At 36.6% G+C, this 14,297-nt stretch overlaps 1 protein-coding gene across 4 annotated transcripts in view; it reads left to right on the forward strand.

Moving 5' to 3' along the window:
* RMDN1 (regulator of microtubule dynamics 1) overlaps nucleotides 1-14,297 on the forward strand; it is a 61,491-nt gene that overhangs the window by 43,695 nt on the left and 3,499 nt on the right. For 3 of the 4 annotated variants that reach the window (XM_036925098.2, XM_036925096.2, XM_036925100.2), the window contains exons 5-7: nucleotides 9,179-9,268; nucleotides 12,148-12,203; nucleotides 13,435-13,522. In XM_036925098.2, the coding sequence (XP_036780993.2) occupies nucleotides 9,179-9,268; nucleotides 12,148-12,203; nucleotides 13,435-13,522 (234 nt within the window). The remainder of the gene's footprint in view (nucleotides 1-9,178; nucleotides 9,269-12,147; nucleotides 12,204-13,434; nucleotides 13,523-14,297) is intronic. The other variant, XM_036925097.2, reaches the window with a different exon arrangement.

A 14,297-nucleotide genomic window follows, 5' to 3' on the forward strand; every position in this document is an offset into this window, starting at 1 on the left:
ATAGTATTCTCCAATAATTCTTTGCATTTCCGTGGGGTCCGTCGTGATTTCTCCTTTCTCGTTTCTGATACTGTTGATTTGTGTTGACTCTCTTTTCTTCTTAATAAGTCTGGCTAGAGGCTTATCTATTTTGTTTATTTTCTCAACGAACCAGCTCTTGGTTTCATTGATTTTTGCTATTGTTTTATTCTTCTCAATTTTATTTATTTCTTCTCTGATCTTTATTATGTCCCTCCTTCTGCTGACCTTAGGCCTCATCTGTTCTTCTTTTTCCAATTTCGATAATTGTGACATTAGACCATTCATTTGGGATTGCTCTTCCTTTTTTAAATATGCTTGGATTGCTATATACTTTCCTCTTAAGACTGCTTTTGCTGTGTCCCACAGAAGTTGGGGCTTAGTGTTGTTGTTGTCATTTGTTTCCATATATTGCTGCATCTCCATTTTGATTTGGTCATTGATCCATTGATTATTTAGGAGCGTGTTGTTAAGCCTCCATGTGTTTGGGAGCCTCTTTGCTTTCTTTGTACAGTTTATTTCTAGTTTTATGCCTTTGTGGTCTGAAAAGTTGGTTGGTAGGATTTCAATCTTTTGGAATTTTCTGAGGCTCTTTTTGTGGCCTAGTATGTGGTCTATTCTGGAGAATGTTCCATGTGCGCTTGAGAAGAATGTATATCCCGCTGCTTTTGGATGTAGAGTTCTATAGATGTCTATTAGGTCCATCTGCTCTACTGTGTTGTTCAGTGCTTCCGTTTCCTTACTTATTTTCTGCCCAGTGGATCTATCCTTTGGGGTGAGTGGTGTGTTGAAGTCTCCTAGAATGAATGCATTGCAGTCTGTATCCCCCGTTAGTTCTGTTAGTATTTGTTTCACATATGCTGGTGCTCCTGTGTTGGGTGCATATATATTTAGAATGGTTATATCCTCTTGTTTGATTGAGCCCTTTATCATTATGTAGTGTCCTTCTTTATCTCTTGTTACTTTCTTTGTTTTGAAGTCTATTTTGTCTGATATTAGTACTGCAACCCCTGCTTTCTTCTCCCTGTTGTTTGCGTGAAATATGTTTTTCCATCCCTTGACTTTTAGTCTGTACATGTCTTTGGGTTTGAGGTGAGTTTCTTGTAAGCAGCATATAGATGGGTCTTGCTTTTTTATCCATTCTGTTACTCTGTGTCTTTTGATTGGTGCATTCAACCCATTAACATTTAGGGTGACTATTGAAAGATATGTACTTATTGCCATTGCAGGCCTTAAGTTCGTGGTTACCAAAGGTTCAAGGTTAGCCTCTTTAGTATCTTACTGCCTAACTTAGCTCGCTTATTGAGCTGTTATATACACACTCTGGAGATTCTTTTCTTCTCTCCCTTCTTGTTCTTCCTCCTCGATTCTTCATATGTTGGGTGTTTTGTGCTGTTCTCTTTCTAGGAGTGGTCCCATCTAGAGCAGTCCCTATAAGATGTTCTGTAGAGGTAGTTTGTGGGAAGCAAATTCCCTCAGCTTTTGTTTGTCTGGGAATTGTTTAATCCCACCATCATATTTGAATGATAGTCGTGCTGGATACAGTATCCTTGGTTCAAGGCCCTTCTGTTTCATTGTATTAAATATATCATGCCATTCTCTTCTGGCCTGTAGGGTTTCTGTTGAGAAATCTGACGTTAGCCTGATGGGTTTCCCTTTATAGGTGACCTTTTTCTCTCTAGCTGCCTTTAACACTCTTTCCTTGTCCTTGATCTTTGCCATTTTAATTATTATGTGTCTTGGTGTTGCCCTTCTTGGATCCTTTCTGTTGGGGGTTCTGTGTATTTCCGTGGTCTGTTCGATTACTTCCTCCCCCAGTTTGGGGAAGTTTTCAGCAATTATTTCTTCTAAGATACTTTCCATCTCTTTTCCTCTCTCTTCTTCTTCTGGGACCCCTATAATACGGATATTGTTCCTTTTGGATTGGTCACACAGTTCTCTTAATATTGTTTCATTCCTGGAGATCCTTTTGTCTCTCTCTATGTCAGCTTCTATGCGTTCCTGTTCTCTGATTTCAATTCCATCAATGGCCTCTTGCATTCTATCCATTCTGCTTATAAACCCTTCCAGAGTTTGTTTCATTTCTGCGATCTCCTTTCTGGCATCTGTGATCTCCTTCCGGACTTCATCCCATTTCTCTTGCGTATTTCTCTGCATCTCTGTCAGCATGTTTATGATTCTTATTTTGAATTCTTTTTCAGGGAGACTGGTTAGGTCTGTCTCCTTCTCTGGTGTTGTCTCTGTGATCTTTGTCTGCCTGTAGCTTTGCCTTTTCATGGTGATAGGAATAGTCTGCAGAACTGGGACGAGTGACGGCTGGAAGGACTTCCTTTCTTGTTGCTTTGTTGCCCTCCTCTCCTGGGAGAACAGCGACCTCTAGTGGTTTGTGCTGCGCAGCTGCTCGCAGACAGGGTTTCTGCTTCCTGCCCGGCTGCTATGGAGTTAATCTCCGCTGTTGCTGTGGGCGTGGCCTGGCTCGGGCAGCTACTCCAAAATGGTGGAGTCGCGTTGGAGCAGGAGCTGCTGGGAGGCTATTTATCTCCGTAAGGGGCCTCCCTGCTCCCTGCAGCCCAGGGGTTAGGGTGCCCAGAGATCCCGGATTCCCTACCTCTGGATTAAGTGACCCGCCCTGCCCCTTTAAGACTTCCAAGAAGCACCCGCCAAAACAAAACAACGCCCACCCAAAAAAAAAAAAAAAAAAGGTGGTCGTTCGTTTTTCTTTATTCTCCGGTGCCAGCCTCGGGCCTTTGCTCACCGGTCTTGCTGCCCTGTTTCCCTAGTATTGGGGTCCCTATCCCTTTAAGACTTCCAAAAAGCGCTCGCCAAAACAAAACAACAAAAAAGCAAAAAAAAAAAAATGGTCGCGCGCTTTTCTTATGTCCTCTGTCGCCCAGCCTCCAGTGCCCGCTCACTGTTCTTGCTGCCCTGTTTTCCTAGTATCCAGGGCCCTGCACTCTGGCCCGGATGGCTGGGGCTGGGTGTTCGGCAGCCCTGGGCTCCGTCTCCCTCCCGCTCTGCCTGCTCTTCTCCCGCCGGGAGCTGGGGGGAGGGGCTCTCGGCTCCCGCGGGGCCGGGGCTTGTATCTTACCCCCTTCGCGAGGCGCTGGGTTCTCTCAGGTGCGGATGTGGTCTGGATATTGTCCTGTGTCCTCTGGTCTTTATTCTAGGAAGGGTTGTCTTTGTTATATTTTCATAGATATATGTTGTTTTGGGAGGAGATTTCCGCTGCTCTACTCACGCCGCCATCTTCCGCCCCTCCCCCAGCTGATTCTTTTCTTCTGCCTGTTCAAATCCATGTTGAACCCTCAATTCAATGTTGTGAGTTTTTAATTTCAGTTACTGTACTTTTCAACTCCAAAATAGCTACTTATTTTCATTTTATAATTTATATCTCTTTATTGATAGTTTCTATTTGGTGAGACAATGTTTCCAACTATCTTTTACTTCTTTAGACATAAATTCCTGGTTGAACATACCTAAAGTCTAGAAAGCCCAACATCTGGCCTTCTTCAGGCATAGTTTCTATTGACTTTTCCCGCATTATATATGGTCATACTTTCTTATTAATGTGCATGTTTTATAATTTTATGTTGAAAACTGGACATACTGACTCTTGTAATGTTGTAAATCTGGAAATCAGATTCTTTTCTCTCCTAGAATTTGTTGTTTTTGCATTTGTTTCTTTGTTTAAGTTCTGAACTAATTCTGTAAAGTCTTTATCCTTTGTCAGGTGAAGTCACTGAAGTCTCTGTTCTGTTAGCTTAGTGGTCAGCTAATGATTAGACAGAAATTTTCTAAAATGCTTGGAACCAGAATGTTTTTCATCTTTGCCTTGAAGATCTGAGTGGGTTGGAACACACCTTTAACACTTAGTGAGGCAAGTTAAAACTGTTTGGCCTTTTACTTCCTCCTTCTGAAGAGCCTTAAGGTCAGCAGGAGGTGAACTTAGGGCCTTCTCAGATCTTTCCTGAGCATGTGTGTGGCTTTCTGTATTCTCAGGGATATGTTGGAGCTTTTCTTCTCTTTTTTCTTTTATTTTCATTATGGTATTACTGCACAAGAAACAAAATGTTTTGCCATCTAATTCAGTAACAAAATAATCCACACTCCACTATGCTTTCAAAGTATTTTTGGGCAGTCCAATCTGAGGAGCTATCCCTGCACACCTGGTGAGACCTCAACCCAGATTCTTAATTCTGATAGAGAAAGCATTCACATGATCAGACAAGTGTAAGTAAGGAAGGAAATCATTAAACAGAGAGCCATGCAGGCAGTAGACAGCAAGGAAGAAGCGAGAGAGAAAAGGAAAGTTCACTGAACTCCTGCTGGATATAGGACCAAATCCCTTGCCAACTCCTGAAACCAGGGTCATCTTGGCATCCAGTGTCTGTTTGAATCTGTATAGCTTGAGAACTAAGCCCTGACCATCCCAAGATTTGAGGGAGCCTCAGAGCACTGAATGAAGGAGATTATGTTCTGAGAACTTACCTAAAGCAAAGAAAGTATTTTGGGCAGAGCGTTATCTTCCATCTGTAGTCCTGTCTGGCTCACCTAGGCGACAGGAACTGGGAAGCCCAAATCGGAGACCTCAGTAGCCCTTCCCTGCTTGTTTAGTAGAGCAGAGAGAGAAAGAGAAGACTTGTGCTTAAGTCTAGAAAATTGAAATAGCAAAGTGACAAAGACATTTTCCACTGGAGGTAGAGATCAGCAAGTTCTTATCTTTATCATGCAGAAGAGTTCAGAGTTGAAGGTCGATAGGCTTATGCAACAAGAAAATTTATTTGGTAAGACGGTATACACTCAGGCAGGAGTGGGGTGAATTCAGAGATGAGGTGCCATTAAAGGCTTGGGACTTGGGGTTTTAAGGATTTCAAGAATGGGGTAAAGGGCCAAGGGAGCATATACTCATGTGTGGTCTCATGATATCTGTCTCCGGTGGTAGACACATTAACAAGATCAGTCCTTTAGATAATCTGTAAAGTGAACTTAACACAAGGAACTTTATTGGTCCTCATCTTCTGCAAGATAATGGTTACCCTCCAGCAGTGGGACATATCATTTAGGACTGCTTCCCTGCCTTAGGATAGTGCGTTCTTGGCCAGTCATCATAAAGTATGTCAGGAATCTTACCTCCCAACTCCCTGGTTCTTAAAATGGAATCTTAGCCTTATGATGGAGTCCTTCCTGTTCTTACTATTTTTATCTTGGCATTTTTCATCATTGTCAGGAAAAACTAATCATAATGCTTGTCCCATGTCCCTGCTCCACCTCTAAAGCATGACATTTGAAGGCTGTTTTATCTTTTGACATGTATAGTGTCATGGTATGGGTACGGAAAAGTGCATTGCATTTGAAATTCAGTCAAGTTATAACTCACTGTGATTCATGTGCACTGAGCAATGGGGGAAGTCACTTAAAATATCACATATTATCCCTTATCACAACTCAACTCTACTGTTATTGAGCACAAGCAGCCGTAGACAATGCATAAATGATGAGCATGGCTATGTTCCAATAAAGCATTTTTTGTGGACACTGAAATTTGAATTAAGTAAAATTTTCATGTCACGAAATATTCTGATTTTTGTTGTTGGAGCTTCTCAGAGCCCTAGGGACATCTCTCTCCCCAGCCTTTCCTCCCAAGCTTTTGCTAGTCTGTTGCCTGAAGCAGCAGCAGCCTAAGATACTAGCCTGTAAATGGTTCCACAAAACGCCCCCAAGGAAGCAGCTTTAGCAGGCGGCCCTTGGCAAGTTAGGTTAAATACAGACAAGGCTTTAAGCCAGTCTTCCATGGAGCCACTGGACAGACCAAAACAAATAATGAACAGTTCTCCGTGAATGAGGTCTGTTTTGCTGCTCCCTCTGGTATTGGGAATTTGGGCTATTTTCACAACTACCGCTGGGTTTGGGAATGTGGGATGGGTACTGAAGTAAGGTAAAAACCGTACAGAGTTCACTATTCTCACCAAGAACAAGCTATTGATTTGAATAAGCATTATCAGGTGGCTGTACACCTTAGGTTAATTTTAGAGTTCTCCCAAAAAATGATTCTGACAGTCTGATCATTTTTTTCATTGTTTCTATGAAAGAGTAGAATTTGGAATTCTTTACTATGCTTTTTTCAGCTTAAGTCATTTTAAGTCTTGCTTAATTTTAACCCAGTTTGTTAAGCTGTCTTTAAATTGTGATGTTTGGACCATTTATATTTAATGTGATTAGTAATATTTTTGAGTTTAACTTTCCTGTCTTTCTGTTTTCATTTGTTCTTCTTGTTTTTTCTTTTTTCTGCCTTCTTTTATAGTGAACATTTCTTGTATTCCATTTTATTTATTGGTTTTGTGGCTATAACTCTGTGTTTTAGCAGTAGCCTTAAGGTTTATAGTATACATAAAGTCATCTACCTCAAGTGATCCAGCACTTTATATATTAATAACTGCTCTTTGTGCTATTATTGTGATAAGTTCTTGGCAAACGTCCAAGAGTACATTGTTATTATTTTGCTTTAAACAATCTATTGTCTTTTAAGAAGATATAAATAAAAAGAGACTTCATATTTGCCATATTTGCCCATACATTTACCATTTTGGTGTTCATCATTCCTTTGTGGAGAATAAGGTTTTTATTTGGTACCATTTTCTTTTCTGCATGAAGGACTTTAACATTTCTTCAACATGCATATCTTTAACATTTCTTAGATTGCAAGTCTATTGATGGATTCTTTGGTTTCTGTATAACTGTAAAAGACCTGTTCAAGTATTTTCTCTGGGTAAAGAATATTTTAAAGATGTTGCTTTACTGCCCTCTAGCTTGTATTATTACCAGCAAGATATGTACTGTAAGAATTATATATATATAATGGTCTTTTTTTGATCTGGCTGGTTTTTTCTTTATCACAAATTATAAAGTGTTTGTGAAGTACCATGGTATACTTTGCTTCATGTTTTTCTGCTGTTTCATAGCACTTCTTGGATTTGTGGGTTTGTAGTTTGCATCAAATTTGGAAAATGTTCAGTTGTTCTTTTTGTAAGCACTTTTTTGATTCTTTCCCTGAATCTTCCTCTTCTTCTGGGACTACATTAACATGTCTTGCACACTTAAAATTGTTCAAAAGTTCCTTGGTGATCTCTGTGTCTGTGTGTTTTTTAATTCTTTTGCTTCTCAGTGTTTCATTTTGATTAGTTTCATTTCTGTGTCTTCCAGTTCAGTAATCTTCCCCAGTGGTTTCTCTGCCTTTAATACCTTTTATTTCTCTGCTTAACATGTTTGCCTTTCATCTTCTTGAATGTATGAAATATAATGACAGTTTTATTGGCTTTGTGAATTCTATCATTTGTGCCATTTATCTTGGTTTTTTTTCCTCTTAGTAAAAACCTTAGTACTTGATTAGTAATTTTTGCTTAGGGAATGATGACATACATTGTGAATTTTACTTTGTGGGTGCTAGATATATTTAATAACTAAAAACATTCTTTGGTCATCATTTGACAATATTTGTAAGTCAAATCATTATGCTGTATACCTTAAACTTATACAGTGCTGTATATCAATTATATCTCAGTGTAACTGAAAAAAATATTCTTGAGCTTTGTTCTGGGAGATGGTTGAGTTACTGTGAAACAATTTCATCCTTTTGGATTATGTTTAAGGTTTTCAGGCAGGACTAGAGTAGCATTTAATCTAGGGTTTATTTTTCTTATAAGAGATATTCCTTAGCTCTTTGTGAGCTCTGAATTACTAATTCTTTTGAGTGGTTCTTTTCCTAGCCTATGGCAGTCTGTTCGTATCCAAGTCGTGATCTTTACTCAGTTGAATGCTCAAGTGTGACCCTGTGCAGTTCTGCTGGGTTCTAGCTCTGATCAGCTCTCCCTTCTACAGTATTTTGTTCTGTGAATTCTAGCCACCTGAGCTTCCCCAGCCTCCCAGTTCTCTCTCTTTGAAGTGAGGAAATTGCCAGATTTAGACTATTTTGCCTTGCTGGGCTTCAGCTTTGAAATTTTTCAAGGCAGTAAGCTGGTGCAATCATAGATGGCTCACCTCATTTGGTTCTTTTCTCTCAGGTATCACTGTTGCCTGATAATCTTTATTATATTTTGTCTCTTTTATAGTGTTTCAGGCAAGGAGGTAAGTCTAGTATCTGTTACCCCTTCTTGGCTACAATATTTAAAGTGAAAGTTTTCTTTGAAAACAATGTAAACTCATTGTTGACCATAAACGTTTTGGAAATAGAAGTCAATGTACAAATATAGAAATAAAAATCATTTATGATCATATCTCCATATCTCCTACCATTAGATCTTGCTAGTATGGTCATTAATTAACAGTCCTATGTAGTAACTAAATGTCAAGATAATCAAGGGAAAATGTTTAGGATTCTTCCATATGGTTGTGTTTTCTTTGCATGTAGATGATAGTTTAATACATAAGAGAATAAAATCTGTTATGTGGGAGAAGATCAGAGTACCAGGTTTGAAACCCCATGTGACCCCTCTGGTTATTTGAATTTGGTCACCTGGGAAACTGTTAAGGGAGATTAAATGAGCATAGTGTATACAGGTAGGGGGCGGGGCGGGGTGGTGGTGGTGGTGGTGGTGGTGGTGGTGTGTGTGTGTGTGTGTGTTTATGTTTCAAGTTAATCCTTTTTTATTTTCAAAAACATCAAGATACAAAAGAACTTGGTGGAGCATACTTCTTTGGTAGAGAATACTTTTAAACAGAACTTTAAGTTTAGTTAAAATTTTTCTGATTCTAATTATTAAATTTTCATAGAAATAAGCTCAACAAATGTGGGAGAAGAAACAGATCCCAGAAAAGAGGATGAGAAAATAAAATGATAGTCGTTCAGTTGCAGATTTTTCTTAATTTATACTGACCATAAACGTGAATCATTACCTCCTCAATTGTGATGATAACTTTACTAGAGATTCACTGCTCTGCACTTTATGTTATAGTTGCCGGTAAGTATGCCTGTTCTGGAGTTCTTTGAGGACCATGTCCACTCTTCTTTGTGTATTCCAGTATATTTGATACAATTTTTATTCTCAATAACTTTTTTTGAATGTGAATGACTTTTGAGGAATACATAATTACTCAGTTTTATCTTGTATTGAATGGAATATTATTAAGAGTGTTATTCTTACTCCTTTTTTAATTCTGTTTTTAGTGGTATGCAATCTGTATTAGTGATGTTGGAGATTATGAAGGCATCAAGGATAAAATTGCAAATGCTTACATTATCAAGGAACATTTTGAGGTACTGATGAATTTTAAAAGTTACTAGTTTTATGAATAGATTTCTTTTTCACCTATCTGTTGTTGCATAGCAAACCACCTAAAACTTAAGGGCCTAAAGCAATAACAGTTTCTTATAATTCTGTGGGTTAACTTTGCAGTGGTGCTTCTGTCCTAGTTGGTGTAACTGAGGTCATTTAACAGCTGCGCTTCGGCTGGGACAGAAATATGCATGACAGCCTCTCACCTGCAATGGTGTCTCTCCACTTCTCATCACTTAGTAGTCTAGTCCAAGCTTCTTATCTGCATAATAACTCGCTTTCAAGAGTAAAAGTTCCAAAGGAAACATTCCAGTGCACAAATTTGTATCAAACCTCTGCTTGCATCACAGTTGGTAATGTCCTATCACCTAAATAAGCCATGTGGCCAAGACTAGACTCTCTGGGAGAAGACTGTACAAGGTCCTAAATACTGGGAGGTGTGGCCTAATCTAACAGTCTAACACAATTGACATACCATTCCCAATAGTAATATTTATGATTATGACCTCTGTGTATTATATGTGTATGCTTTAATTTTGCCCCCTAAACTTAATTTACTTGTTTAGTAAGCTCTTCTTTAGGTGCCAGAAATTTCCTAGGAGTTTGTGTATTTCATGATGTACATACACACTCCTCCATTGTCCTCAAAAAAATCTGCCACTAAAATCACAGCAGATTTATTTCTCTTTTGATGTTGTAGACCATCTCAAAAATACAAAGAAAGAGAAAGTGATGGAAATATACATAGGAATAATGCTATATAATATAATAGCTTCTCAGAATTTTATGATTATAGTCTCAATTGCTTTTTTTTAATTAGTGTAAAGGAACATTGGGCTGGGAGTCAGAAAACCTAGCTTCTTATTGCAGGCATCAATAGTTGTGTGTGTGTGCATTACAATTTAATAATAGACAACATTTTCCACATTTTGAGACCTTTGAAATCAGACTGCATTATATGATCAGTGATATTTTAAAATAGGAAGCACTTTTTTCTTTCTTAGTGGTACATAAAATAATGATGTGTCATAATTTTTATGGTATCTTAGATTAATTGAAATATAGTAATTTGCTTAGCAGCATTAGATAAATCACCTAAAGTAGTTTGTGCCTTGGGATGAAAAATACATGATGTATCTTGCAATGTTAATAATGAAAAATTGTAGAAAACATATTAATGTATACTTTAAACTTCAGGAAATGGGACTGTGACTTATACAAAACATTGTTTTTTAAAAATACTCAAATGTATATGTGGTAAGCATATTTTAAAATAATAATATTGAGTATTTATATACTAAAAAGATCATTTATATTGTTATTCCACTGTTACATCTAAAGTCATAAGGAATTACTATATTTAGATTGCTTCTGAAGACACTTAAAACTAATGGCAGAAAGAATTACACAAGATTTCTAATAATAGCCCCTCCCAACCCATCCCATAAGTCCCCAAAGCCCAAGGTATCTATTTTACATGATGAATTAGCCTCTCCCTTGCATCTAGAATGGTACTCTGTACCGTTCTTAGTAAATTGGGTAAAGTAGTTACTCGTGTAATTATTTGTAGGGCTAAATTTTCTACTGGAATGCCAGTTGGAAAAGGTTAGCTGGAATATGAGTTGTATATACTTTGGAAATATATTTTGCTGTAAATCATATCACCATTATGTACAGAAAACTAAAGATTAGAGTAGTGCTGATTCTTACCCACATTATTGAAGCAAGATTTCTGTCAAGTCATATTTGTTAGCCTTATTCTAGTTATTACCTCTGCTACTACTAACATTAATCAATGTTAGGATAAATTAAGTTCTTAGAATTATAAAAAGTAAAACTAACAATGATGCTAGTGATAAAAAGGTATTACTGTGTTAAACACCTCCTGTTACTTATTGAACTTTTTACCACAACCCTGTAAGACAGGTACGTTACTTCATCATTTCTAAAAAAGAGCAAACTCAGGCACAGCAAGAGTTGAGAACTTGTCAGGGTCAAAAATTAGAATTCAGCAAGCTGTGAATTGAACTCTGGTAGTCTGGCTTCAAAGTCCACATTGGTAATCAATACGAATATTTAAAAGTGTGTGTCTCACACATTACCAACTGAAAGTGAAAATGTGGGTTTACAGAAAAGCATAAGTTAGGAAGTTTCCGTTTTTAAAAGGGGCCTTTTATTTTTAATAGGATTAACAGTCTGTTATATTGCCCAGTGGTTCTCAATAAAGTAATGAAAAGGAGTACTTTCCTTAAAGTACTGTAGTTTGTGCTTTACATTAATTCACGTAGAACTTTATTACTTCATTAACTTTAGGGAGACTTCATGAATGTATTTTACATTATACATAATTATTCTATTAATAAATTTTGTGAATAAATAGTATTTATTTTTTTCTTTAAAGTATAGATGGGGAAGATGAACAAAGTCTGCATACAGGAAGAGACTTTCTAAGATTATCATGTACTTTGTTCTTCTTTTAGGAAAGAATTCAATATTGGTACAGGATTTGCCCAAAAAACTTATTTTTCCTTTGTTTAGAAGGAAGAAACATTGAGCGCTGTAGATTATTACTGTTTTCAGAATTAGATTTATTTACCAATTTCAAATTTTTCTCATTTTGATAAACCCTACTGCCAGTTTCTGAACCTTATAAAAAAGTAACTTTAGTCATTAATAGTGTATTGAATTGAATTGAACCAGTTAAAGATGAGGAGGAAGAAAATTTGGTATTGATTATCATAGAAGAATAGAAGTGCAGTTGCAAAATTTTTTTTAGTTCATGACTTCTTCAGCAAATACAGTTAAAGTACTTATTGGTGTTTAGAAAACAAATATGATTGATGTTCTCATTTCTTGTTAGAAAGCAATTGAACTGAACCCTAAAGATGCTACCTCAATTCACCTTATGGGTATTTGGTAAGAAAATTTATTTAAATATTTCAGTGGTATTTAGTATGGTCTTAATTTGTAGAATGTATGCATATCTTATTTTGTAGTTTTAAAAAAGCAAGATGCAAAAATATCTTAAAATATTATTTGGTAGTCAGGAATGTAATCCATTACATTAACTAGTAGTTGTGCATCTATTGTTAGAAAATACTAAATTTGATTGTGATCATGTTAAACGTGTTACTCAGATCATTTAGAAACATATACTAAGACTAAAAAGTCATTAAAACTTTTTGTTAGACCATTAAATTCCCACTGTTGGGAAAGACTGTTCTTATTTACCAAGCTAAATGAAATTGGATTAATCTGACTATACAGTAGGACCCAAGAGGGTCTTTGTATCTTAAAGCTGTATCAAGTACAGTCTGATTCTTCTGAGGAACAGTGTAATCTTTCAATATCTTTCCGTTTGCTTAACGACATCACTCTTTTGCTGGTATGAGTGTGCACCAATATGTTAAATGATTGCTGGGTTAAGAGTCTTATTTCTAAGAGAGGTAATGGTGTAAACAGTCCTGTATCAAACTCTTTTAAAAGAAAGGTAAATATCCTTCAGAATAAAGAACATATTAAACTAACAAAACATTGAAGACTAATGATTGAGGGGCAGTCACTAAGTAAGGTGCTAGGGAGCAAACATGAATGATATATAATCTCCAGCTTGAGTTCAGACTCTAGGAAAAGATCCAACATTTTTTCTATATACTTCAGGTAGTTGTCATGATCTTTGGATGTTAGTCATTTATTTCACCCCTTTAAAGACATAAATTGTTGGTTGCCATTGTTATTTGCATATTGTTTTTAGTTTTGTCATTTTTTAAACTTCTCTGAGTTAGTTTTAGTTACATTTTCCTCATGTAAAAAATAGGGGTAATGATCCTAACACATTGTAGATAGCTGATTATCTTATAATCAATCACTTAGCTCAGCACCTTGGTACAAAGTGAATACTCAGTGGTATTATTACTAGTACTGTCTGTCACTTACTATTTAAATTTAATCACAAGATGTACCCTAATTGATGGATCAATGTAAGTCATTTTCTAGGTATGAATATTAACCTAGTGGATATTATATAAAGTACAAATTGTCTAAACATACAAACAGAAGATTCCTTTTATATCTGTTAAGAAGCTTAGTTCTCTTTAAGAAGGAAAAAAGGTAATTTGAATGTATAAATGTTATTTTTTTCCTATAGGTGTTACACATTTGCTGAAATGCCTTGGTATCAACGAAGAATTGCTAAAGTGCTTTTTGCAACTCCTCCTAGTTCCACCTATGAGGAGGTAGTGTGACATCCTTTGTTAAGTTAGTACTGATTTCTTAATTGCAGTGCCATTCTACAGTGTCCACACATCTGGAGCTTTGATCAGTGAGGGACTTGCACACATTTCTAATGTTCCAGTGCAACTCTCTTAATCACAAAGGCTTAATACTTACTATCCATAACTGGTGAGTGGTTTTTTATTCTTTAGGTGAAAGGCTGTTATTCTGGATTGTCAGCTGAAATAGTCTGTGGCTAAAATCTACCTTCATTTTCTGTTTAAAATCTATACTATATGAAAGTCATAAAATAGAACAAAAAATGCAGCAACTGTACTCAGCATGCTTTAGGTACACATTCAGTACCAGTAATAGGCATTTACCTGGAAAGTCACATGTTCACATTGATAAAGGAAGAATAATTACAACTTTTCTTTAAAAAGCAGGGTTGAAAGGCTTGTATTGTATTCTCTCAGATTTTTAAGGCCTTTTGTTTCTTCTGTTAAAAAGAAAATTTTGAAAGGGGTTTCTGGGCCAACATTTTGGGTTTTCTCAGCACAAAATTTTCAGAGGGAATAGGCAGTTGAAAAAGCTTTCCCAATAGTTGAATCATAACAAGGAACACCTTTTTTTTTTCCTGGGTAGCTATAGTGTAGAATTCAATGTAAAGAGTATTTAGTTGTATAATAAGAGCACAGTTGGAAATTAAAAAGGATGTATTCTAAGAAAAAAGCAGTTGTATTATAACAAATCAGTTATATGTCTAAGATATTGTCAGTTAATATGTTATACAAACAT

Source organism: Manis pentadactyla, chromosome 3 (genome assembly GCF_030020395.1).
Source record: "Manis pentadactyla isolate mManPen7 chromosome 3, mManPen7.hap1, whole genome shotgun sequence".
Classification (NCBI taxonomy): domain Eukaryota; kingdom Metazoa; phylum Chordata; class Mammalia; order Pholidota; family Manidae; genus Manis; species Manis pentadactyla.